This window comes from Grampus griseus (genome assembly GCF_964374135.1).
Source record: "Grampus griseus genome assembly, chromosome: 8".
NCBI classification, from domain to species: Eukaryota; Metazoa; Chordata; class Mammalia; order Artiodactyla; family Delphinidae; genus Grampus; species Grampus griseus.
In genome coordinates, this window is record NC_139002.1 from 38,953,956 (window position 1) to 38,981,208 (window position 27,253).

The window sequence follows — 27,253 nt, forward strand, 5'->3', positions numbered from 1 at the left end:
TTTTTTTGCTGAAGGTCCCACGACTAGAAAGTAGCAAAGTGCAGGTTTGAATGCCATTTCTGCTGACTCTAAGTCCAGTTCTCCCCTCTAAGTAACTGCTGGAAAGCTCAAAGCAGTGACTACCGAAAAGTTTGCTTTACAAAAGACATCACGCTTCAGGTTCAACTTTGCACATACGCATACAGAGGGGGTCCATGGATGGACTGACTTTGTGGATGGAGGGACAACACAAAACCACATCAACAGCATCACATTTATTTACTTCACCATTAAAAGAAAAATAAGAGGCTGCAGGGAAGGTGATAGGGAAGGAGAACTGAATAGAGAATTGTTATTACTATCCAGAGTAATAGCCTTTCTGGAATTTCCCATACCAAGGACAAAGCTTCCCCTGGGGGTCACCCTCTCTGCCATGATGAGGAAGGAAAGCTTCTGCAGCTCTGGAGAGGGGCCAGGGAAGGGGGCCTCACAGTCTGTGACAATGCCGACCTCCCCAAGTCTCCTTTCTTCTCTACAGTGCATGCCAGGGACACGGCCCATCTTCCTCACCTCTTCATGGCCACACTCATCTTATTGTTCCACCTCCAAGCCTGGCTGGAAAGGAAGATAAAGCCTCCCCACCTTCCTATTTCCGTGCTGCTCCAAGAAAACAAAGTCTGCATTCCATATTGCTTCAGGAAAACAGAAGACACACACACACACACACACACACACAATTTCAGTACCTTACAAAGCTCTGGTGTTAATGTTACTATTCTAACATCCAACACCCTTTGCAGGTGGTAATTATAGGTCCCTTTTAGAGTCCCCACCCAACCACCCATTTTTAATATCCTAAGGGTGCTCACCTGAAATCTCCCTTATTCTGATGAAGATCTTTCCAAAGGCCATGGAGAGCCCTATTCCCAGGCCACTTTGCCATAATCGATCCAGCGCTGGGTGGCAAAATTGATGGCTTCCGCGCAGTTGAAGCCAGAGTGGTAGCCATAGGGAAACGTCACCATGAACTCTGCAGCCTCCTGAGTGACCCGACCGAAGGGGATGCCGTTGTCCTTGAGGACGGTGGGCGAGATGAGAGCCACCTTGTGCCGTAGGAAGGCCTCACAGCCCCGCAAGCTGCCTGGGAAAAGCTCCCTGGCCAGGCGTTCCAGGCGCCGGCCGTGCTCCAGCGGCACCGCGTACCAAGTCTTGGGCTCCCCGAAGTGCAGGTAGCTGATGCTGTAAAGGTCCATGTCCTCCGTGTGCCAGGCGAAGGCGGTCTTCCACATGCCAAAGTAAAGGTAGGGGGTGTTGATGCCTTCGATGACCACTCCGCACTCCTGTTCCAGCAGGTCCTGAATGGTTCCCAGGTGTCCAAGGTTCCATTGCTTGGGGTTTTTATCGAATAAGGAGCCACTGACGTCCGCACCATATACTGGTGAATCATAGGGGCGTGGTTTCCAATATTTTCGCTCCAGATCCTCAAAATCAGAGTAAAATGGAGTCTGGTGTCCTTCACTGTTTGTTAAGCGGCGATACTCGCTCATGGTCATGGCTTTCTTCTTTTTGTGGGGCTGAGTAAACACACCTGCCTGCCCAGTGGTCACCTGCTGGAGGGGAGCGGCTATTAAGATGTCATCGATATCACTGTACGTCTGTCTGGCTTTCCATCCTTTCGGTGGAATCACCTTGGTTAGGCCAGCTCGGTGTGCACCTTGCCACTCCACGTAAACAATATATTTGCTGAAATCGTCAAATTCTACCAAATGAGGTGGTACCTTCTCTAGGCTTGTCAAACCACCAGAAGGACTCCACTCTTGTCAGCATTGTGGAGTCAAAGGAAATCCAGTATTTCCCAGAGGAGATGGCTCTCTGAGCCAAGTCCTGCCTCAGCCTGCAGCTCTGTGAGTTTCCTCTGTTGGGGGTATAAGTGCCTGAGACCTCTCCAGATTCCCAGGCTTGAGCGCATGGGTGGCTTCTCACCTCACTGTAGCAGAAAGTCTCTTCATGGAAGTTTCCAAGCCAAACCTAAAGAAAGTACAAAATATTGAAAATAAGTGGATGACAAAACAAACTGATTTAACATCAAGTAAAAGAAAATTGTATAGCAATCTTAATCTCAAAGTTTGAATTTAAGGGCAAAAAGTACACTCTTTTGGTAGGCACGTAAACTGGTACAGCTATGGTGCATACTATGGAAAACCGTATGGAGGCTCCTCAAAAATTATAAATAGAACCACCATATGATGTTGCAGTCTCACTTCTGGGTATATAGCTAAAGGAAATAAAAACAGAATATCAAGGAGATCTCTGCCCTCCCACATTCACATTGGATAAGATATGGAAACAACCACCATGTCAGGCGATGGTTGAATGGATACAGAAGATGTGGTACATAGATACAATGGAATACTACTCAGCCATAAAAAGAATGAAATTTTGTCATTCACAACAATATGGTTGGTCTTGGAGGGTATTATGTCCAGTAAAATAAGACAGAGAAAGACAAATATGGCATGGTATCACTTTTATGTGGAATGTTAAAAAAAGAAAAAAGAGTAAAACTTACAGAACCAGAGTAGAAAAGTGGTTGCGGGGGAGGGCAGGGAAGGGAGGGTAAAAGGGTACACGTGAATAAAGTCTCAGGAGCTAATGTTAGCCATGGTGATTATAGTTGATAACAATGTGATGTATAGTTGAAATTTTCCAGAAGAGTAGGATTTAAATGTTCTTACCAAAGAAAGTAAATATATGAAGGAAATGTGTTAATTAACTAGATGGGGGGAATCCTTTCACAATGTATATCAAATCACCACAAAGTTGACTGAATATTTTACAATTTTAAAAGTCAATTATACAGCAATCAAGCTGAAATTTAAAAATAAAGAATTAGGACAAATCATAAGACAGAAAAAGAGGAATATCTAACTGAACAGTAAGGACATTAAGCAAGCTTGAAAAGAAAGGACTTAAGCACTCAACTCAAGAAATTGGATGGCTTAACCCAAAAGATAAATTAGGGAACGGAAAACAATGATATAAGCTGAAACAATTACAAAAGAAAACATAACACCCAATAGAAATGATGACTGAAACCAAAATGCAATTTGTAGACCATTAAAAGTGTAAAAACATAAGCATAAAAGAAAAGAGAGAAAAGCACAAGCATATCACGTTATAATAAAACAGGGGACACAGATAAAAATCTACCACTATAGAAAGAGTGCCTATGTAAACAAAAGCAGGAAAAAAGTACACAACACAAATAGACACATCCTTAACAAGCATTATCCTTAATGTGTAAATACTTGAAACATTCTAATTAAAATCGAATCACTAATTTGCATTGATAGACAAATTATTAGAAATATAGGGTTCACTCAAAATGGGAGAAAATATTTGCAAATGAAGCAACTGACAAAGGATTGATCTCCAAAATTTACAAGCAGCTCATGCAGCCCAACATTATAAAAACAAACAACCCACTCCAAAAATGGGGAGAAGACCTAAATAGACATTTCTCCAAAGAAGATATACAGATTGCCAGCAGAAACATGAAAGAATATTCAACATCGTTTATCATTAGAGAAATGCCGATCAAAGCTACACTGAGATATCATCCCACACCGGTCAGAATGGCCATCATCAAAAAATCTACAAACAGTAAATGCTGGAGAGGGTGTAGAGAAAAGGGAACCCTCTTGTACTCTTGGTGAGAATGTAAATTGATACAGCCACTATGGAGAACAGTATGGACGTTCCTTAAAAAACTACAAATAGAACTACCATACGACCCAGCAATCCCACTACTAGGCATATACCCTGAGAAAACCATAATTCAAAAAGAGTCATGTACCAAAATGTTCATTGCATCTATATTTACAATAGCCAGGACATGGAAGCAACCTAAGTGTCCATCAACAGGATGAATGGATAAAGAAGATTTGGCACATATATACAATGGAATATTATTCAGCCATTGAAAGGAATGAAACTGAGTTATTTGTAGTGAAGTGGACGGACCTAGAGCCTGTCATATAGAGTGAAGTAAGTCAGAAAGAGAAAAACAAATACCGTATGCTAACACATATATATGGAATCTAAAAAAAAAAAATTGTCATGAAGCACCTAGGGGCAAGATGGGAATAAAGATGCAGACCTACTACAGAATGGACTTGAGGATACGGGAGGGGGAAGGGTAACCTGGGACAAAGTGAGAGAGTGGCACGGACATATATACGCTCCCAAATGTAAAATAGATAGCTAGTGGGCACCAGCCACATAGCACAGGGAGATCAGCTCGGTGCTTTTTCACTACGTAGAGGGGCAGCATAGGGAGGGTGGGAGGGAGGCAGTTGCAAGAGGGAATAGATAGGGGCACATATGTATAACTGATTCACTTTGTTATAAAGCAGAAACTAACACACCATTCTAAAGCAATTATATTCCAAGAAAGATGTTAAAAGAAAAAAAAGAAATATAGGGTTCAACCAAGTTTCTAGACACTGATTAGCAAACAAAATCTATAGATCCCATACACCAGTTAACAATCAATTATAAAGTGAAAGAGTAAAATGGTTTTAATCCCTGTGCTAACAGAAATACATGGCCCCAATGAAGAAATCTAAAAATGATATGCATGCAATGCTTGTACTTTAAATGCATAAATAAATGTGAATTTTACCAGGGGAAAAAAGTTGCTTTCTCGTATGAAGTGTCATCCTTTTCATCTTTATGCTTTAAAAAAAAAAAAAAAGGCCAAAAAAGTGCTTGCCTTCTGCCAGTCTAAAATCTTAATTCCAAATGATGATACACAGGACCCAGAAAATGGTTTCCTTGAAGGATTCAGCCTCTGAATGAAACAGGCTGTGTCAAAGGCTGGCTATATATGTCCTACACCAATCTCAATTCAATCAGTACCACCCCAAATCTAATACCCTCATATGCAATCAAAATCTCTAATTTGATCCCACGTATTTTACAAGTCCCTTCCAATGGACACACTCCTTACCCACTTCTAGAAACCTTCTCATTCCCATTAGATCGCAGTTCACTAAATGAGGTGTTTTTTCCTGAAAATCTTTGTGATTTTTACCAAGAAAATATTAAGAAAACAATTAACTTCACAAGTTGGAAAACAGTTTAAAAATAAAAACTCAAAAAAGGATATCCAAATGTATAGTTCGCTCTCTCTCTCTATATGCATAAATAGTTTCATTTTTTAAAACTTCTGGTAGGAAAATAACTTTTGCTCATAAGCACAAATTACAGAAATAAAGTGACCTATCTTCTACCAACAAAATCCTGATTCCAGTTGGAGATATTCAAGGACCCAGAGAGAGAGACAGTGTTCTCTGGGCAGCTGGCCTCCAAATGCAGACCCATGTCCTGATGGCTCTGGCTTTCTACCTGGGCAAAGGTATAATTTGATCAGCACCAGTCAACGGTAATTGCTCTCGTTGGTCAGCCCACTTTGTCTGCGCACTTTTGATTTTTTAAACCAATCTTACAGCGAACTAAGAGGTTGAAAATAAAAGGAGTGCGAAAGTCAAACCAAGCAAATATTAAACAAAAGAAACCTGGTCTAGCAGCAATTAATATCGAATGTATTTATAAGGTAAAAGAAGGGCACCTTATAGTTATGAAACAGAAAAACTCGTGGGAAAGATTACAATGATGCACTTTACACACCTAGACACATAGCACTGAGACATAGAACACAAAGACTGAGAATTATAAGGTAAAACTGACATATTTGCAATGATGGTGTGAGGTTTTTTGTTTTTTTTTTTCAAACACCGTTCTTCCAGAAACTGATACATGAGGACAGAAGAAAATGTTATAAAAGTTTAAACAATTAAGTTAAAAACTTTGATTATATTTCCTACAGCAACCACATAGCAAAATGCTTTTCAACACATATAAAACATTTACAAAAATTTACCGCTGTTAAGACCACATAATAAATCTCAATGAAAATTCCTTAGAATCAATGTATTGAGTACCATCTTGATCAATCTATTATTTCAATCATGAAATAAAATTGAAAGTCAATAATGAAAAAAGGGAACACCACCATATTTATTTAAAAATGAATATCCACATAACATCTAAAACAATATCCATATAATAGCTAAAAATCTATTGATTTTTATGTTGTCTGCAAGTAGTTAGTAAAAACTAAACCAAAATACCTCAGAATTATTTGAAAGAAAAAAGAGATAAAAATGATAAAACAATTCAAAAAACAAAAGGGAAAACAACCATATACAAAAATATAAATGATTAAAAAAATAGAAGTTTGTAACTTAAAAAATAAAATAAAGAAAGAACCGGTTAATAAATTATATAGTACTCCCTGCTACAGGAAGAGAGTGCTCCCTGGGTGTGAGAAGCTGGTGCAGAGTGGCAAGTGGTGATGGGACTCGGGGAGGGGTAGTCATTTTATAGAGGTGGACCCTGCCAAACACCATTTTAACCAGGTCAACATCAAGAGTCATAAAGTGGGAATTCCCTAGCAGTCCAGTGGTTAGCACTCTGCGCTTTCACTGCCAAGGGCCCAGGTTTGATCCCTGGCCAGGGAACTAAGATCCCACAAACTGCGAGGCGTGGCCAAAAAAAAAAAGCCATAAATTACTTTGATAGTATATGTCCTTGATATGATGTGATTAAAATGTGACAAAATTCCCTCCGTAATCTTCCTCCAAAAAAAACAGAGAAACCCAAGATAATCATAAGAAAAGCATCAAATTCCAATAGAGGGGCATCCTACAATATACCTGACCAGTATTCCCCCAGATTGTCAGGTTTCTATACAAACTTTTGGTCAAAAACAAGGAAAGTCTGAGAATCTGTTACAGCCAAGAGAAACTTAAGGAGACATGAAAACTATATGTACTTTGATATTTTACATGAGATCTTGGAACAGAAAAAGGGCGTTGGGTAAAAGGTGAGGAAATCTGAACCAATGATAGCCTTTAGTAGACAATAACATATTGACATTGGTTCATTAATTGTCATCAATATACCATGGGAATTAAGATGTTACTAATAGGGGGACATGGGAGTGGGGTCGGGTCAATACTCCCTGATCCACGTGCTCAATGCTTTGTAAATCTAAAACTGCCCAAAAGTTTAGGTATTACTAAATATAATATTGTAAATAATAAATAAACAGGAGAAGGCATTAATAAACAATATTAGAATGAAAAAAATTTGAAACATAATCTGAGTTTTGGAAACAGTCTACGATACAGCACATTATAAACCAAATGAGTCTATGAACCACTATGTGACATAATCTTTTAGAGCACTTTTTAAAATATTTTAAATTACGAAATATAAAGTGTTCACAGAAATCTATAAAGCATATATGTACACTTCAACAAATAACTATAGAGTGAGCAGAAGTGGAACCACTACCCAGGTCAAGAAATGCAACATTGCCAGGCACCTGGCTGCCTGACTTGTGCTCTTTTGCCCAGATTACAGCCCCTTCTGCCTCCTGGACTGACCTTATCCTAACTATTCACATAGTAATTTTGGTAAACATTATAAAATTAAAACTCTGTCCATTTTTGAAAACTTTATATAACCTTGAAGAAACACAATTGTATTTATGTCCGTTAGCATATTTTTGGTGTATTTTTCCATCACTTACGCCCTTGCATGCAGCTGGACTTTTCTGTTTCAATGCTGTAAAGTATTCAACCATATAAACTTTCTACTGTTGATGGGGCTTTGGGTTGCTTCCACTTTGGGCCTCTCACAAACAGCGTTGCTCTGAAAATTTTCTGACGTGTATACTGGCCATAGAATACGTAAACTTAAACTTGCCAAAATTTTTCAACACATTTTACCAGTTTACGCACTAGCTGCACGCAAGGGTGCTCATCACCCTTCACTTCTGCAAACCTTTGGTGATTTTCTGCCTTTTCAGTTTTAGCAGATCAGGTGAGGGCACAGGGGTACCTCATACTGATTTGCATTTACTTGGTTACTAATAGGGGTGAACCAATTTTTCTGATGATTATTGGCTGATTGGAGGTGCTCCTTCAGGAAGTGCCTCATCAAGTATTTTGTCCATTTTTCTGCTGGGTTGTCTGTCTTGGTAGTAGTTATATGTTCTGCTTATTAGTTCTTTACTGGGTATGAGTAACACGATATCTGTTCTCACTCTTTTATTTGTCTTTTCACTCTCTTTTTCTTTTTTTTTTTTTTTTTTTTTGATCAACAGAAGTTTCTCTGTACCTCTAACAGAATATTATTAAAAATAGCTAATATTGGGCTTCCCTGGTGGCGCAGTGGTTGAGAGTCCGCCTGCCGATGCAGGGGACACGGGTTCGTGCCCCGGTCTGGGAAGATTCCACATGCCCCGGAGCGGCTAGGCCCGTGAGCCATGGCCGCTGAGCCTGCGCGTCCGGAGATTGTGCTCCGCAACGGGAGAGGCCACAACAGTGATAGGCCCGCGTACCGCAAAAAAAAAAAATCTAATATTCAGTGATCCATGTGGTGATGTCCCGCTCTCCTGGCCCGGGCCTAAGTTACGCCAGACAAGGGACGGACATCCTTGGCAAACGGGACCACTCTTCTTGTTCTGTCCGCGGGCCCATCGTCTCTCTTGTCACGCCCTCCCGGCCTGTCGAGGGGTGTGTGGAAGGCAGGGGTGGTGGTCTCCGGCCCTGACCCTCGGTCTCCCGCACCCTGCCTCACGGCGTGGGCGGGGACGTGGTCCTGGGACGCAGAAGACACTCTCGCTTCGCCTCCTTGGCGTGTGCCCAGCGAGCGGTCCTCTCCGCGTTGGTGGGGGTCCGTCCTGCCGCTGCGCTGCGCGCCCCTGCCGGCGCGTGAGCGTGCCTTGCTTGGTCCTCTGTGGTTCCCCTGGAGCGCTCCAGGTCGTCCCTCAGGTGCCCGAGGCCAAGCGGTGGTGTCGTTCCCTTTTCCCAGCGTGCTCCTCGGGTCCCCGCCGCGGTGGTGTGTCCCGTGAGTGGCTCTCTTGGGGGAATCGAGACGGTAAAGGGAGGCGTGCCTCTGTTTCTCTCCCTCGGTGGGGGACAGGTGCCGCCTCGTCGCCGTCGTCCTCCCACGGTATGCTGTTGGGGGCACTGACTGTGGCCAGGTGAACGCCACGTGTGCCGCCACCACTTGTGGGGGGGCGAGGAAAGCACGCGGGCGTGGGTGCGATCGTGTTGGGCCCGGGCCTGTAAGAAGGGGGTCTGTCGCGCTTCTCGGGCGCGCTCCCTCCTTCCGGAGCCCGATGGACATGCCTGGGGGCGGCAGAGGTTGTGCCCCCGGCTGTGGCCGCGAACGCTCCTGTGGGCCGTGTGCTTACCCATACCGCAGACCCCCCCCCGCCCACCCCGCGCCCAGTCGTGGACTTGGCGGCTCGTGGAGCGCCTCCCTGGGCCTAAACGAGAGAGACGATGGAAAGGGGATAACGCACCATAGGTGACAAAGCCTTCTCTAGCGATCCGAGAGGGAGCCTTGGGGTACCGGACCCCCAGCCGCTGCCCCTCCCAAGCGTGCAGTGGTCACGGTGACGACTGCCAGAGCACGTGGGCAGAGCCCCTCGCCTTCGCCGGACGGCTTGCGCCGGCCCAGCGGTGTGGCCGAGCGCCGTTCTTTGCGTACCGCGGGCCGCGCCTCCCCCCTCTGACTCGGGGGAGGGTCGCGTTAGGCCAGCGTCCGGCGCGGGGCCGCGGGTGCGCGTGCGCGTGTGCGTGCGCGTGCGGTGACCCCGGTGGCGAGCCCAAGGGGGCGGGGACGCCCGGATGTCCCGGTTCCCCAGTCCCGCAGCCCCGAGAAGCCCGTCGCGCCTGCCCTCACCGCGAGTCGCAGCCGTTGGCGGTGGGTGGGCACAGTGCGCGTCGCCTCGCTCGGGAGCGTTTTCCTGTGGCGCGAGCCCCGGGGTTCGGACTTAGATGAAGGCGGATCTGGCGAGGGCGGAGGGGTTGAGTTTGGGTGGACGGGTCCCTCCGTGCCACGCAGGGGGACCGTCGCACGCGGGCCCTGACGGCGGGGCCGGGTCGTGGGAGTCCCCAGGGTGGCTGGGGCCGGCCGGCGTCTCAGGCGTCGTGGGACCGCCCTCGTGTGTGTGGCGGTGGGACCCCGCGCTTGTTTTCCTGTTGGCCCGGTCGTGTCTCGGCCCTTCCTCTTGGGCAGCGCCCCGCGCCCCTGCCCCGCGGCCCTCGCCGTGTGTGCGTGCCGCCACCTCCCCGTCGCCAACGGCCCTCACCCGCCCCGACCCCTCCGCGCCCCCTTCCCCGTCTGGGACCGAGTCGGCCTCGTCCACGTGAGGGTGTCGCCCCCCTGGCCGCCTCCGCCGGCGGCGTCCCCGGGTGGAGTGCTCACGGTTCCCGAGGCGGGGGAGTCGGGCCCGGCGGAGGTGTGTGTGGGACCGGCGTGGCGGCCGGTGTGCGCGTGGGAGAGTGTTGTCGCGGGGCGGCCGCGGCTCGTGGGTGTTTGGCGGTGGTGGTCCCGAGCCTCGCGACGGGGGCCCCTGGCGGGGGGTCCGAGGAGGCCAGTCTGCGTCCTGGGTGCTGCGGGACCGCCCCTGCGCTGGAGGCCTCTGGCGGTGAGACCCCGTGTGGAGCCTGGCGGCCGAATCTTGTCCTGGCCCTTAGGATGGCCCCCGGGCCCCCTCGCGTCGGCGCAAAATAAAAAAAAAAAAAGCTAATATATGATGACTATCTAATGCCAGACACTGTTCAATGCACTCTGCATAGAAGAATTTATTTATGCCTTATCTTCATAGTGACCCTATAAGGGAAATCCTATGAACCCTATTTCTCAGATGAGGAAACCGCATCAAGGAGATATTAAGAAACTTGCTCAAGGTGACAGATCTAGTAAGTAGGGAAGTATTCAAGCAAGAATCTCCAAGATGATTCCTTCAAAGAAGAACAAAGAGGGGTGACTTCTCCTCCACCGAACTGTGATATTTGAGCCGCAGTGGACAAATATATCTACGTACAGAATAGAGAGGCCAGACACAGACACATGGATCGATATGTGGGAGTCTGCCTATGATGGAGGTAGTGTACCAAACCAATGGGCAAGGATGGGCTATTCAATACGTGGTAGTGGCATTTGCACTATTGGGGGGGGGTAGAATTGGAGCTTGACCGCATACCACTTACATAAATAAATTTGAGGTGCATTACAGACGGATACAGCACAGAATTTTAAGAGAAAATACTGAAGAATGTCTTTATGAACTCAGGGTGGAACAATGTCTTAGAGAACCAAAAGCACCATGATGGGAATGTCGGATATATTTAAATGATTCCAGACTAATGACTCTAATGGTTAATTTCACATGTAGACTGGGCTAAGAGATGCCCAGATAGCTGGTAAAGCATTACTTCTGTGTGTTGTGCATGGCTGTTCCGGGAAGAGATTAGCACTTGCATCAGTAGACGGAGTAAAGATCACCTTCACCACTGCAGCTGGGATTACCCAAACCACTGAGAACCCAAATGCAACAAAAGAGCAGAGGAACGGTGTATTTACTCTCTGCTTGAGCAGACGCATCCGTCTTCTCTTGCTTTGGGACATCTGACGTGGGCTCTCCTGGTTCCCAGGCTTTCGAACCCAGACCCAGCCATATTCCCCGCTCTCCATCTTGCAGACGGCCCATCTGACAGATCGTGGGATTCCTCAGCCTCCATAACCAAATGAATGAGTTCCCCTACTAAGAGCTATACATATATCTCCTATGGGTTCTATTACTCTGAAGAACCCTGAGTAATACAATGACGTCAAAAATTAAAAGAAATTACAGTCTAGGAGAAGTTTGTCATCATACATGAAACAGACAATGAATTAGTATTCTGAATATCACATAACAAGAACAAAAAATAGTCAAACCAAAAAAAGTAGGCAGAGCTTTAGAATAAGTAACTCAGAAAAGAGGCAATCCAAATGGCCAGTAAATACAAGAAGATGTGCAGGATCCCTAGCAATCAGAGAAGCTATTCTCTGCCCATTTTGATTAGGTCTGACAATATAAAAAAGTGGGTCAAGATATGGAGAAACCAGAGCTCTCCCACACTGCCAATAGAGGTGGAAATTGGAGGGCAAGCTGGCTTTGCCTGAAAAGTTAAAAGTGAACCTAAATATAACCCAGAAGTCCTATATACAAAGCTGTTCTCTAAAGCATTGTTTGAAATAACAAAGACTTCGAAATGACCCTATTGTCCATCATCAGCAGAGTGAATAAAATAAAATAAATTATACAGATCTAGTTGACTTTGTTGAACTGACTAGGAACTATAGATAGGAAAGTCTTTAGATCTTGTAACTGTAAAATGTGATGGTGGGGGTAAGTTGTTAAAACCACACGACATACTACTTTCGGTTTCGTAGCCTTTTGTCTACAAACTTGATGAATATACACTGTATTCGTGATTGTTATTTTTCAGAAGTGGAGAGAGGCCTAGGAGAGATCGTGGCAGTGAGAACAGAGGTGGCTCTTATCCTTGCCTCTATGTAATTGTCGTTGTCAATGTCCCTTGCTTTTCCAAGATTAAGTATAGCAAAAACTTACTGGACATGGAAGAACAGCTGGATTTGGGCATCTTTTCCTGAGAAGAGTGGTCCGGATTGTGAGTATCCAAACTGAGTGTGCAGGTTGACTTGAAATAAAATAGAATTTTCAGTAGAATTGCTTGATGAACCCCCTTCATTACCACCCCCAGCTCCTGATCCTTTCAAGAAGACTATTTTTTTTTTCTTAACGGAAGTATACTTGATTTGCCATATTGTGTTAGTCGCCGGTGTACACAAAAGTGATTGTTATATACATATTTTTTCAGATTATTTTTCATAATAGGTTATTACAAGATAATGAATACAGTTCCCTGTGCTATATAGCAAATCCTTGTGTTATTTTTGTTTTTTTTTTGTTTTGTTTTGCTTTGCAAATCCTTGTTGCTTATGTGTTTTCTGTACAGTAGTGTGTATCTATTAATCCCATACCCCTAATTTATCCCTCCCCTGCTCCCTTTCCCCTTAGCTAACCACAAGTTTGTTTTCTATGTCTGTGAGTCTGTTTCTGTTCTGTATATAGAGTCATTTGTATTGTTTTTGAAATTACACATGTAAGTGATATATTTGTCTTTTTCTGTCTTACTTCACTTTGTATGATATTCTCTATGTCCATCTATGCTGCTGCAAGTGGCAATATTTCATCTTTTTCTGGCTAATATTCCATGGGATGTATGTATCACTTCTTCTTAAACCAGTCATCTGTTGAAGGGCACTTGGTTTGTTTCCATGTCTTGGCTATTGTAAATAGGGCTGCTATGAACACTGGGGTGCATGTATCTTTTCGAATTAGAGTTTTCGTCTTTTCCTGATATACGCCTAGGAATGGGATTGTTGGATCATATGGTAGCTCTATTTTTAGTTTTTTTAAGGAACATCCATACAGTTTTCCATAGTGGCTAAACCAATTTGCATTCCCACCGAAAGTGTAAGAGGTTCCCCTTCATCCACACCCTCTCCAGCATTTATTATTTGTAGACATTTTGATGATGGCCATTGTGACAGGTGTGAGGTGATACCCCTGTGTGGTTTTGATTTGCATTTCTCTAATAATTAGTGATGTTGAACATCTTTTCATGGGCCTGTTGGCCATTTGTAAATCTTCTTTTGAAAACTGCTTACTTAGGTCAAGAACACTAATTTAGGAACCAGTGTACTGGTAAAACTAAACTGTATTTTTAACATTGCTTCTTTTTATTGGGCAAAGGAAATTTTGTTTCAACTATAAAAGTGAAGTGAAAACATAAGGAGTGTAGTGGAAGAAATATTTTCTGAAATTTATTTTTGTTTCTTTTCCTTCAAAACCCCCAATTTTGTTATCCTAGGCTATTTGGAGCGTGTATCTGCCGGGAAGAGATTGTGATATCCCTGAAAAGTAACAAGGAAAATTTCAGGTTCTAAAATTTAAAATAGCAATATGAGCCAGGCTACTGTCTTCATAGAGGCTTCTCAGAGTTCCCATATTTCTCTGCACTGCCATATCCACAACTGACCTAAATTAAAGGACCAAAAGCCCTCAAGATCTCAGTTACTTATCACATGAAAAGTTACTCCTTGCTCATATGACATCTACTATGGTCCAGTTGCTCTCCAGGGCTGCTGCCTTCTCAGTAATTCCAGTCTGCTTCCATCATGTGGTTCCACCATCTCAATACAGGGCTTAATCATCTTTTCAGCCAAGCATGTCACTGCCATCCTCCACTGAGGATCCTGAGTTCAGTCTCTCAGCTTCAGTTTTCCACAGAATATACTACCACAGAGTTGCCTAGCTGCATGGTGATAGGGAGGACACATGGGCTTTTGCTACTGCTCAATCAGAACTTCAAAGAAGGCTTACTTTTTCCGTGCTCCTGCCTGTAGTTTTACATGGTGCTTCAAATTCCACAATCTTACTGAAATTCTGTAGATGACAGCTGGAAGGAAGAGAGATGTGGTTTGAGTCTCTGAAATGTTTCCTTCTGCATCCAAACTATCATTTTCAATTTCCAAAATTTATTCTGAGTTTGGCCACTTCTGTGCATTCTCAACACTATGGCCTAAGTCAGTAACCATCGATTCTCACCTGTATTACTTAGATGTTCTATCTACTTCTCCTGCCCCCAAGGGGTCCACAGAACAATTAAGGTGATTAGTTAAATATGCAAATTATATCATGTCAAGTGCTGTTTTAAACTTCCAATGCCTTCTCATTTCAAGTTGAAAAATCTCAAATATTTAACATGAGCTACAAGATCCTGCCTCTCCCTTCTCTAGCCCCAGATACAAATGAACTTCCTCTCTATACACACAAAAGCACCAAGCTCTATGTTAGGGCTGTTACACTTGTTGTTTTATCCAAGTGGACATCAGCTCTGGACCTTCCTTCTTGTCATTTGGGACTCAGAAAGGTCTCCTGCTTTATGAAGTATCCCCTGACCACCGGAACCACACCGCCCATTCTGCACTATCACCCCACCCCCTTTAATCTTTCCACAGAACATATGCCCACTTGAAATTGTCTTGTTCATTTATTTGTGGATTTGTTTATTGGGATGTATCAATGACTTAACCATGTGAAATGTACGTAGAGCATTGAGAAGGCAGTGGAGACTTGGAGAGAAGATTTTCACATGCTGGCACTTTTTGCCCTGTGTTTGCTCATCTCTCCTAGCAACCTGGATCAGCCAAGTGCCAGGTGATTTCCTCCAAGTCTCCCTTCAGGTAGGGCTGCAAACCAAATCCCCCAACACAGCCAGCCAGCTGGAACCCAACAATCAACCCCAAACTCACTCACCAACATCACACAAGGCAACAACCTCAGAAAAATAAGTTTTGCTTGAAATGTGTTGATATAATTATTAAGAAAAGTGCAAGAAAAGCGACCAACTCTCAGTTGACTGAATGAACAACACAAAATAAAGTCAGATTTTAATATTCCAGTTACCTTTAATATATTTAGTAAAGTCAGATTTTATCATTCTGGTTACCATACTGGCAGAGAACACATTTTAAATACATCAAAGACTCAGAAAGATTATCAATTATTATCTGAGTCTCTACTGACCTAACTGGTCACAAGGGCCTAGTTTGGCAAGAAAAGCGGGAAGGGAAGGGGGAAGAGGAAAAGGAGGGAGACTGGAGGCTAATCAAAGCCCAGGATTCTTTAGAAGTTGAGCAGCATCCAGAGCTGGCCCACGGGATGGGAGTCTGAGGTAGATTGGGCTCTGGCGACCTCAGCAGGACCTAGTTTCCAGAGACACTAGAGTGTCCAGTGCATGAATCCTCAGTTCGTGACACAGGAGTTAGCAGTGTCCAAAGATTCCAGGGTCTGGAAGGAAGAACAAACTTTGGCGAATTTGGTAAGCACCACGGACCCAGCAGGTCCAGCGGCAGCACAGGAGGGACTCTCATGCAAGACTAGTGACGTTCAAATAGCCAAAGCTCTGAAATGTCAATGCGACCAGTCTCAAAGGATCCCCACGCAAGAGCAGTGGGGTAGAAAGGCATCCCCTGGGCTTAGGGGACAGGGCCACAACCACACCCAGAAGCCTTGGCGGGATGCTGGAGCCCTGGGCTCAGCGGATCAGCGTTGTCCGGCGACGGTGCATCCACAGGCAGGGGCTGAGCCTCTGGGTCCTGAGCAATGTCCAAGGAAAGCCTCCTCTTAGCCCTGGGGGGAGCAGTTGGCTCCTGAGTCCCCTGTTTCCAAGGACGACGACGAGGGCCACATCTTCCAGCTGGGTGGCGATCCGGGGCAGACGGACCTGGGGTCGGCGGCTGAGTCGGGCCGGGCTCCCCGCAGGTGCAGGTGGCCTCAGCCTCGAACTGGGCGGCCGAGCAAGAACCCCGGGCCGGCGAGGAGCGCCGGGACACAGCACTCACAGGCACTCGGTGGCGGGTCTCACCGTCTGCGGCTACAGGCCTATGGGGGCGCCGAGCGCGGCGTGGCTGGTGGTGCCTCAGGCCCAGAGCGGCTCCCCAGGGCGCGGGGACCTCCTTCCAGGCGTCCAGGCCCTGGCTGCTGGGCTCCGTGGGCTGCGTGTGGTCCACCACGGTCTGGTCCTGACCGTGTTTCCACAGCTCGTAGCGCTCCGGTTGCAGGATGCGCACGAAGACGTCCATGGAGAAGGCGACACGGCCTTCCCCGCAGCTGCACTGCGACGCCACTTTGCCATAATCAATCCAGCGCGGGGAGGCGAAATTGATGGCTTCGGCGCAGTTGAAGCCATGGTTGAAGCCAGAGTGGTAGCCATAGGGAAACGTCACCATGAACTCTCCAGCCTCCTGAGTGACCCGACCGAAGGGGATGCCATTGTCCTTGAGGACCGTGGGCGAGATGAGAGCCACCTTGTGCCGCAGGAAGGCCTCACAGTCCCGCGAGCTGCCCGGGAAAAGCTCCCTGGCCAGGAGTTCCAGGCGCCGGCCGTGCTCCGGGGGCACCGCGTACCAAGTCTTGGGCTCCCCAAAGTGCAGGTAGTTGATGCTGTAAAGGTCCATGTCCTCCGTGTGCCAGGCAAAGGCGGTCTTCCACATGCCAAAGTAAAGGTAGGGGGTGTTGACGCCTTCGATGACCACTCCGCACTCCTGTTCCAGCAGGTCCTGAATGGTTCCCAGGTGTCCAAGGTTCCACTGCTTCGTGTTTTCATCGAATAAGGAGCCACTGACGTCAGCCCCATATACTGGTGAACCATAGGGGCGTGTTTTCCAGTATTTTCGCTCCAGGTCTTTAAAATCCAAGTGTGGTGGAGTCCCATATTTTTCAGTCTTTGCTAAGTGGCGGTACTCACCCACGGTCATGGCCTTCTTATTTTTGTGGTATTGAGTAAACACTCCTGTTTGCCCAGAAATCACCTGCTGGAGGGGAGCGGCTATTAAGATGTCATCGATATCATCATAGGTCTCTCTGGCTTTCCAGTCCTTGGGTGGAATTACCTTGGCCAGGCCTGCTCGGTGTGCACCTTGGGATTCCATATAAGCAATGTATGTATCGAAATCATTAAACTCTTCTTTGGTTGGATGAAATACCATTATGCTACAACTTGGGTTCTGGGCCCAGTTGGACTTAGACTTCATAGCTTTTATTAATAAGGAAGAAACTCCCAAGTTTTTACTTATGTTCTGGATAGGTGAGGATGCTGGAAAACACTATTTTTTCAAAAATGGGTTGGAGTATATCAGCAGGAACCCCCAGTAGACTTTAATGCAATGAGTTGATAATATTTCTTAGGCTTGCTGATTCTGCAGGGGACTCCACGCTGGGCAGAAGCCTTGCTCAGGACTGATGCTGGCTGAGCCTGCAAGTCTGTGATGTCCTTGGTCGACACTTGGCTCTGGCCTCTTGAGGTCTAGTGAATCACCCAGCCCTGGGTGGGTATCCCAAATGTCGTGTCTTCAGGTCAGTATTGAAAACAAAACCTAAGAAAAAATACAATAGAGACAGGTTTCAAACTAATGTTTGGAAATAGTTACTAGGGCAAAACACCACCATGGAATATAATTGCATATTCAAAGAAAGGCTAAAATTTCATAAGAGTGACAATACAATAAATGTTGTTGTGAACAGTGGAAATTCTTGTACTCTGGTAAGGAGAATGGGAATCATTACATTCACTTTGAAAAACTATTTAGACAGAATCCACTAAAACTGAACTTACCCACATGCTTTGATTCATGCCTAGGATATGTGTGTGTCTGTGCAATGAAAGTCAAGTCCAAGAATGTTCAGAACAACATTATTTCAGTAGCCAAACACTGGAAACAACTCAAATGCCAGTCAACATTAGAATGGTCAAGTACACTATAGTGTATTCATACAATGGAATACAATACAGCAATGAAGATAAACAAGAACTACATGAAAATATAAGAATAATTCTATAAACAGAATACTGAGCAAAATTATCCAGACCCAAAAGAATACCTATTCTTTGCTTCCATTTATATAAAGAGAAAAAGGAGGCAACGTAATCTATGTTAGAAGTCAGAGTAGTGGTTTCTTTTGTGAGAGAGACAGGTTGTGAGTGGGGGGTGTGAGGAAGTCTCTAGAATAATGTGAATATTCTATCCTGAAGGCAGGTGCTGGTTACACAGCCATCAGAATGGCTCACTGTCATAAATCATCAAGTTATGATGATTTTTACAAATTTCTGTGAAATAATTTTTTTAATTTATTTAAATTATTTAAATAAATTTTGAAATATAGTTTAGGGTTAAAAGCATTAAAGGAGACAGATATCTTTCATCATACCAAAAGGAAAAGGAAGGGTGATTGAAAATATATGAACTAAACATTCAATTGAAGAAGCTACAAAATAGAAGAAGAGAAAGAAGAGGTAGGAGTAAAACAATAACAAAGAATAAAGACAAAGTTAATGAAAGAAAACACATACAACACCAAACACTGATGACCAAAATTATTCTTGGAAGAAATTAATGATAGCAGTAAACCATGGGTATAACTGAGCCTAAGAAAGAAGGGGAAAATAATCCACTAGGAATGAAATAGTGCACAAAAGAATTTTTAAGATCTCAAAAGAGAATCTTAGGAGAAACTTGACAGCAAGATTTTCAAAAGATAAGAGAAAAGAATAATTTTCTGGAGAGGAAACATATCCAAAATGGATCCAAGAAACACCAGAAAGCTTGAATAATACCCCAGTATAAGAAGCTGGTTCAAAGTATGACCCCTGAAAGTCCAGGAGACACATCATTTTATATGTGAATCTAGAAAAGTTTCAAGAAACAGTTAACTCTTATTGTGCAAATTGTCTCAGAGTATGGAAAAAGTTGGAAAGCTACTCAGATGAAGATATTCTCATCTCTGATAGCAAAATGAAAAATAGGACAATAAAATACAAAGCTACAGGCCATCTTTGTTTATAAGCACACATGAAAGCATAAAATGGAATGTTATCCAACGAAATACAGCAATATAATAAAATTATAATACATCATGACCAAATAGAATGGAAGCATGATTCAACATTGGAAAATTTAATGACATAATTCAGAATATTAACAAAGTAAATGAAAAATACCATCATCTTATAGGTATCAAAAAAGCATTTGATGAAATGCAAAATGCATTCATGATTTTATAATTCTTACTTGCAAAGCATCAAGAGAAACTTGTTTTGTAATATAAAGAATTTCAAGATAAAAATTACCAAGGATCATTCTTAACAGTGAAACAGAAGTAACATTCTCATTAAAGGTAGAAAAAAGAGATGCATCAACATGAAAAGCTGCTCAACATCACTAATTATTAGAGAAACGCAAATCAAAACTACAATGAGGTATCACCTCACACCAGTTAGAATGGACATCATCAGAAAATCTAGAAACAACAAATGCTGGAGAGGGTGTGGAGAAAAGGGTACCCTCTTGCACTTTTGGTGGGAGTGTAATTTGATAGAGCCACTATGGAGAACAGTATGGAGGTTCCTTAAAAAACTAAAAATAGAATTACTATATGATCCAGCAATCCCACGAGTGAGCATATGCCCAGAGAAAACCATAATTCTAAAAGACCCATGCACCCCAATATTTATGGCAACACTGTTTACAATAAGCAGGTCATGGAAGCAACCTAAATGCCCATTGACAGATGAATGGATAAGGAAGTAGTGGTACACATTTACAATGGAATATTACTCAGCCATAAAAAGGAACGAAATTGAGTCATTTGTTGAGACGTGGATGGATCTAGAGACTGTCATACAGAATGAAGTTAGTTGAAAGAGAAAAACAAATATCGTATATTAACGCATGTATGTGGAACCTAGAAAAATGGTAAAGATGAACAGGTTTGCAGGGCAGAAGTTGAGAAACAGATGTAGAGGACAAACGTATGGACACCAAGTGGGGAAAACTGTGGTGGGGTGAGGATGGTGGTGTGCTTGTGCTGAATTGGGTGATTGGAATTGACATATATACACTGATGTGTATAAAATTGATGACTAATAGGAACCTGCAGTATAAACAAACAAACAACAACAAATAAAAAACTAATAATAAACTTTTTTGGGTTATTTGTATGGAAATACGTTAATATAAATGTTTCAAACATTACATGAAATTTCTAAAAATCTTATATGTTCTGGTATAATGTTATAAGTCATAATTCTAGTTATTACTTTAAAATGTATATCTCAGAAATAACTAAATTTCCTTGTCAATTGCATTATTATGAACTTTCATCAAATCTTTAACCATGGTCATTTTTAACTCTTTTATCATTTAGAGAGAGTACTGCGTGTACTCTGATGCTTTTGCAAAAATGTTCCTATAAAAGGGTTTCATGTTCAAGGAATTCATGGAAAACACTCTGACAAGTACAGGTTTCTGGTAACTAACTATACTGTGTAACTGAACGAATAAGCATTTTCAGAACTCTAATGGCAAACTGATGAATTCATAAAAGTGCCTTACAAAACATCAAGAAGAAAAAAAAATAATTACATGGGAATGAGTGAACTTAGGAAGATGATTATAATTTTTATGACTTTCTGCTTGAATTAAAAAAAACAATCCCACAAGAACTCAGAGGCAAAAAATATACAAGTCAATTTTCACTGCAAAGTAAAGGAGCTGTTACAATGGAGGATTACTGGACTGAATGTCGCTATTATGACATAGTATGAGTGTGTTTCGTGTTTGGTAATTGCAATCATTGTTGCTTTTCTTGTGGTCATCCATTTACAATGCTTGGTGTCAGTTTATTTATCTCTTGTAAAAATAAAATACAGTGCGTGTGTGTGAAAAAAAAAAACATATTGAAAACAATGCCAAAAATAAATTTCACTATGTATACGCCAAGTTCAACTTGAACTGTATGGAGCATATGTAATAGTTATAATTTTAGAACAGAAAATATATGTGTACAAATAAACAAAGGAAAAAAAAAAAAAAACGAAGCAAACTATCTCATTAACCGAATTACAAGTGTTCCCTTACTACTGTTTCCTAATCCTCTTAAGCTCCCCTCATTTCCACTGTTCAAATATTCTCTTTCAGTTTCCCCTGTCCTCAAACTTCAGGCACACCTCTTCCACCCCACTTAGAATCCTTCGAATGTCCTAAAAGTCCCTAAGTGATCTGGCCCACTATCACCTCTTGACCTCACCCCTTTCTACCCTGCTCCTTGCTCTCTCCTTCCAAACACATGCCTGCCTGTGTCTCAAAAAAGGCTGGTATACTCTTGTCTGATGGTCTTTGCACCCAGGCAACTCTCAAGCCTCAGTGCAAACATTACCTTGTCAGTGAAGTCTCCTCTGATCGTCTTGCTTTGGATAAAAGTAGAGACAATTTTCCTTCCAGGATAACAGGTACTCTCTCAAGAAAATATTTCCAAATGAAACTTGAACTGTTGGTCAGTACCCATGTAACTCTTCCAGATTCTACTCAAATCAGCCCCACCCTAACTCCATCATTCCCTATTCCAGCACAATTGAATGCAATCATCTCTCCCAACTGTCTAGTAAAAGACCTCATTTTTAATGTTATCAGCCCACAAAGCACAGGTATTTTGCCTGAAATTTTTCCTTTAAGATTTCTTACAAGAAAATATATGGGATCTAAAGGTAATACAAATTTCAGGGTCCTTTTAGGAACAAAGGGGTTTCCCTGGGAAAGCTGCCAGAATGGGAGAAGCTGGCACAGTGGTCAGGGCATTAAACACCACTAGTATCTGGTCAGCACAAGAACCAGGGAGAGAAGAAAACCATGCTAAAGAAATCTGTGAGGAAGAGCTCAACTGTCTTTAGAGAACAAAGGCATTTAACCTTTCTCACCCTGTAGTCTCCCCAATAAGACTAAGATCAGCTGGCCTGCCATTGTTCCAAGTAATAGAAACTCCCCACATCTCCTATGGTCTGCAAGAGGTGCCCGAGGTCCCTATATGCTATCTGGGGTCCATTCAAGACAAGAGGAAGCTGGGGCTGGGGCCTGATCCTCTACCACCCCTCTCCCCAAAGAGGTCACCACTATTTGGCTTTAACATAAAACCCTTATCCTTTGGGTCTGGGATCAGGGACAAAATAATAGCCAAGGAAGGGCTTGCTCTCTGTGATCCCTGCTGGTAGCTTTTGTAAGAGTGCATCAAATTAATGTTTGCTGCAGACCCGAATACTGATGGCAGGGGCCCTTTGAGTGAGCCGTAGTAGCTCCTTGTACCTCTGCCCTGGAGCCTCATGCACCATGGAATATGCAGAAGGTAGGTAATGGAGGATCAATGCACTCTTCTCCTTTTCCAACTATAATGTCAAAGGATAAAAGTAACAATCTCGAGGTCTCTATAGAATATATTGGTAATAAATGGTGGGGAGGGGAAGTGGTTGACAATCTAGCTCACCCCTCAGGGACTGTGACAAATGCAGTTAACTTAGCCTCTAAAGATTGGGTGGAAATCAAATGATGTCTCTCTTCCTATTTTAGAAACACCTGATGAGCACTCAAGCTTCTTGGGGATAGATTGTTATGAAGGAGAAGCATTGTTCAAAAATGACCCTAGATGTTCATCCTAAGATGCCTGAATAATAGGCTAGCCTAGACTCCTTCCATGACTGGAGGGCTATAGCATCCAAAAGGATCCAAAGTGTCCAGGTGCCTCCTAACGTATGGGGCTGCTGGCTTTCCCAGACAGCTCCTGTAAATGGCTGGCATGATATCTAGGCAGCTTAATTCCCCAAGCAGTTTGAAGGTCCCTTTCCTAATAAAGTGGCTGTCATCAAGGCCCTATATGAAGGAAGAGCAATGGGGAAGGGGCTTCCACTAGAACAAAACCCTCCTCAACATGGGATGCCTCTTCATGTAGATGCTGAAGAAATGCAGATCCTATGTGTGCCTTGCTCTGGATGTGTTTCCTGAACTCATATTGTATGACTTTGTGGAATTTTCCGCCATGGACAAGGGGACTCGAAAGATGGGAAGAAAGCAAATAGTAAGGTTTCATCAGGGTTAGGGTTTTCCAGCCATGTGTATCTCAAGGAGAGAGGACCAAGTGTCTTGATGGATTGGATGGAGGGATAAGAGAGTGATTAAAATGATGGGCCAGTAAATTTATCTTGGGTAAAAAAGGAAATGAGAACATAAGGGCAATGATGGAGAATGAAACAGTGTTTGATTCATGGGCTGAATGTCTCCATTAGGTCAAATACTTCTATTAGAACACTAGGAAATGTAAGCTAGAAAGAGAATGGGATGCTTGAAACATAGGTGGTACTCTCATTATTCCCATTTTATGGAGGAAGAAACTGAGGTGTAAAAAAATTTATATTTAACTTAACAGGTTGTGTTCTCAATCTCTAGAGTTATTTATGCCCTTGTCTTATCTTCCATATAAAACTACTTTGAGGGCACTGTCTAGGTCTTTTTCATCATCATATTTTCCAAGGGATCTTGGTACTTTATATAGTGCACACTCCAAAAATGTTTATTAAAAAAATAAGTAACGAAAGTCATTTGGCGCACACTGCAGTCTCTCTCCTCTTGGTTACACCCCATTTTTCTTCCTATTCTCCTATCTCAGGAGAAGAGAAGATACTCCCCCTCTCCAGAGCTAATCTTGCCATTTAAACTCCTTAAATTGACACCTCCCATGCATTCCAAAACTATGGTCAATTAAATGATCACTATCACCTCCGTAAAGAGTTAAATCATCAGTCATCAGTCTGTTTCCTGATTTAAGCTGCATCCATTCTCTTACCTTCATTTCAATACCCAACATGTCAAAACATAAACAAAAATAATCTACATTTACAAAAACATTTCCTCATCTCTCTCGGCTTCTTATTCTGACCCCACTTCTCCACTGAAATTCATCTCTGTAAATCATCACACTGTCTCCCAAGTTCTGCTCCATGGGTTACACTTTATCTCTCTACATCATTGATTCATGGCGCAATTCCTTCCTCCTAAAATGTCTCTGACCTCCAGGGTACTGATAGTCTTCTCCGGTTCTTTTCTTTCTCCTTGGTTCCACTTCTTTTTCTACTATACAAATACAGTCTTATTTCAAAGCTCAATTCTCATTTCTCTTTGAACTCTTTTTTTTTCTCCCTTTAAATTTCCTTTTTATGTTCACGGCTTTCTTTAGTATCACACTCTCTCTCTTTAAAGATATTATTTAGTGCCGCAGCTTTCTCGAATAGCACTGACTTTCTCCTGCGCTTCTGATTTGCTTTTCCTTCTTGACTGGCCACTGAGCCCCTGAAAATCAACTTGTTTAGTAGAAATTGATCATCTTTCTCCTGAAATTCACTTCCTCCTTTAGAAATCTTTTTTTCTAAGGATGGGAATACAGTATCCCAGTTACCATTGGTTATTACATCTCCCTCTCCCTAGTCATATAATCGGTGAGGTCAGGGGATCCCAGGACAGTCTACTGTGAGGCCCCAGCGACATCTGTATACCCCAGGGAGGTTTCCTGTGCTCTCCTTCCTTATATAAGGAGCCAAGGATCCAGCTTGCCTTCCTCTCCTACTTATAGCTGTCACCACTCAAGCCAGACCCTGAGGATCTACAAGTAGCGGTCACCTGTATCATGTGATAATCTGCCCATCTCACCCTCATTTTTAATCTTAACAATTCTTCTACAATGATTTTATTTAAAACTATATAAATATATAATGAAATTTTTCATTCTATATGAACACTTCCTCAAAGAAATGAAAAGAGAAGAGTGAAATAATTTGGAAGGAAAATTAATGTCAAAATTTAAATAGCGTGCTAAGGGTCTTTCCCCTAATACACCATAAAATGCTGATTATGAAGTTCACACAAGCCTTCATTTCTTATTGAATTATTAATAGAAAACTAAAACAAGCCTTGAGTTGAGTATTTGTTTTTATTGGCTTTGCCACGTGGCATGTGGGATCTTAGTTCTCTGACCAGGGACCAAACCCATCCCCCTGCAGTGGAAGCAGAGAGTCCTAACCACTGGACTGCCAGGGAAGTCCCCTGTATTTGTTTTATAAACTAAATTATTTCCTTCTTACATTTCTAAGGATCCTAGGAGGAATGAGCCCGGCCTACTATCTATATAAAATAAATAATCTAGATACACATTAGTCTTCAGATATTGAGCATCCAACTGAAACACTCTGATTTTGTAAGTGTAACTCTGCGCAAATCAAAACTTCTCAGAATTTGCCGATTACAATTATGGTGATCCTTCAGTGCTCCAGACAAATGTCTTCTCTATGGGTCTCAGATGGTTGCTTTTACTGTGAAACCGCCTCCATGATTCTTTCAATTGGAGCCACAGGTACTAGTTGAGAATAAGTACACTTTCGTTTCAGTTACTCTTCCATTTTACCCTTATTCATGGTATCCCCGGTAACACAGAAATTCTTCATCTAAGGAAACCGGACAATTGAAGAAAAGTATTTTGAGCAGAATGATTAGACTTGATGGATTTCTGGAAAGTTGGAGTCTTTCAAAAATAATTCCTCCAAGCTTTCCTGGTGTGTGTGTGTGTGTGTGTGTGTGTGTGTGTGTGTGTGTGTGTGTGTGTGTGTGTGTGTGTGTGTGTGTGTGTGTTTTAAACTGGGGAAGGTAAGAAATGAAGTCAGTTTAATAAATCCTCTCACTGTGACCATTGTCCTGTTTGCTTATTGTACTGATTGCTCAACAATTTCAGGACAGCAGGAAAGCCTTCTTATATTTTATGTTCTGTGCATATTTCAAAGCTATTATTTCAAATGAGGATTGTTGACATAATGCCTCAGACGTTAGCCATTGTTTCTGCTGACAGCCAATATCTAAATGCTGTGTTTAATAAATTTCTTCTCAAGTTAGAAAGTCTACTTACCATTTATTGAAAGTAATTATAACCATAATATTTGATGGCTAAATAAATTCTATTTGATGGAGATAAGTGACTCAACGTTCCCCCTATTATTGGACAGTTATTTTGTTTTTTACTTTTCCACAAGTATTCCTAATCCCTTATAAATATCCTATATTTTTCAGTACCTAGATCAGTATATTTGGTATAACAGTAGTTAAATAATGAAATTCCTTGGATTAGATTTCTAGAAATTGTATTACTGCATTGCAAGTTCTAAACATTTAAAATCCTTAACATGTATTGCCAAAACTTTCCAGAAACATATCACTTTACATCCTCACCGTTAACTTTACTCTGAAAAACAATCTTTAATAATTTGTAAACTAAATTATTGTGAAAAATTTTGTTGAAAAATGTAGCTCTAGTTTTAATTTATATTTCTTAGATTACAACTAAGATTGACTTTTTTTCTTCAATGAATGCTAACCATTTGTATTGGTTCATATCCTTTGCCCATTTTTCTCTAATATAGTTCAAGTGTTTTTTCTCATCTACTTACATGAACATTTTATATATTATGTGACTATTTTGCATATTTTACATAGTATATGAACATTTTACAAATTGCTCATGTGAATATTTTACATATTACACCCTTTGTTTAATCTGTTCATATTTTTTCCCAGTTTGCCATTTCTTTAATTTATATTTAATTTAAATGATTTTAGCATATATTTCAGTTTAATATATTAAAATGTTGAGTGGGTCTTTTCCTTTGTAATGTCTTTCATGGCCTTTATGTTTAGAAAGTTAGAAAGTTATTTGCTCATCCAGAGACAGATAAATATTATCTTATGGGGTTTTTCCTTTTTATATGTTAATTGTATTTTTAATTTGGATTTTAATTATATCTTTAATTCTAACTGGGGTTTTGAAGTTTGTTTTATTAACTTTTTTTAT

The 27,253-nt window shown here is 42.4% G+C and overlaps 2 protein-coding genes across 2 annotated transcripts; both read right to left on the reverse strand.

Moving 5' to 3' along the window:
• Positions 1 to 899: 899 nt before the first annotated feature.
• LOC309826077 (lysine-specific demethylase 4D-like) lies at positions 900 to 8,591 on the reverse strand (the record flags this gene model as incomplete). The annotated part of the gene is made up of 2 exons (XM_082660063.1): positions 900 to 1,767; positions 8,527 to 8,591. The coding sequence occupies 2 exons, from the start codon at positions 8,589 to 8,591 to the stop codon at positions 900 to 902; spliced, it is 933 nt and encodes a 310-aa protein (XP_082516189.1).
• Positions 8,592 to 16,020: 7,429 nt separating this feature from the next.
• Positions 16,021 to 17,577, reverse strand: LOC309826722 (lysine-specific demethylase 4D-like; the record flags this gene model as incomplete). Its single annotated transcript, XM_082661034.1, has 1 exon — positions 16,021 to 17,577. The coding sequence occupies one exon, from the start codon at positions 17,575 to 17,577 to the stop codon at positions 16,021 to 16,023; it is 1,557 nt and encodes a 518-aa protein (XP_082517160.1).
• Positions 17,578 to 27,253: the final 9,676 nt, after the last annotated feature.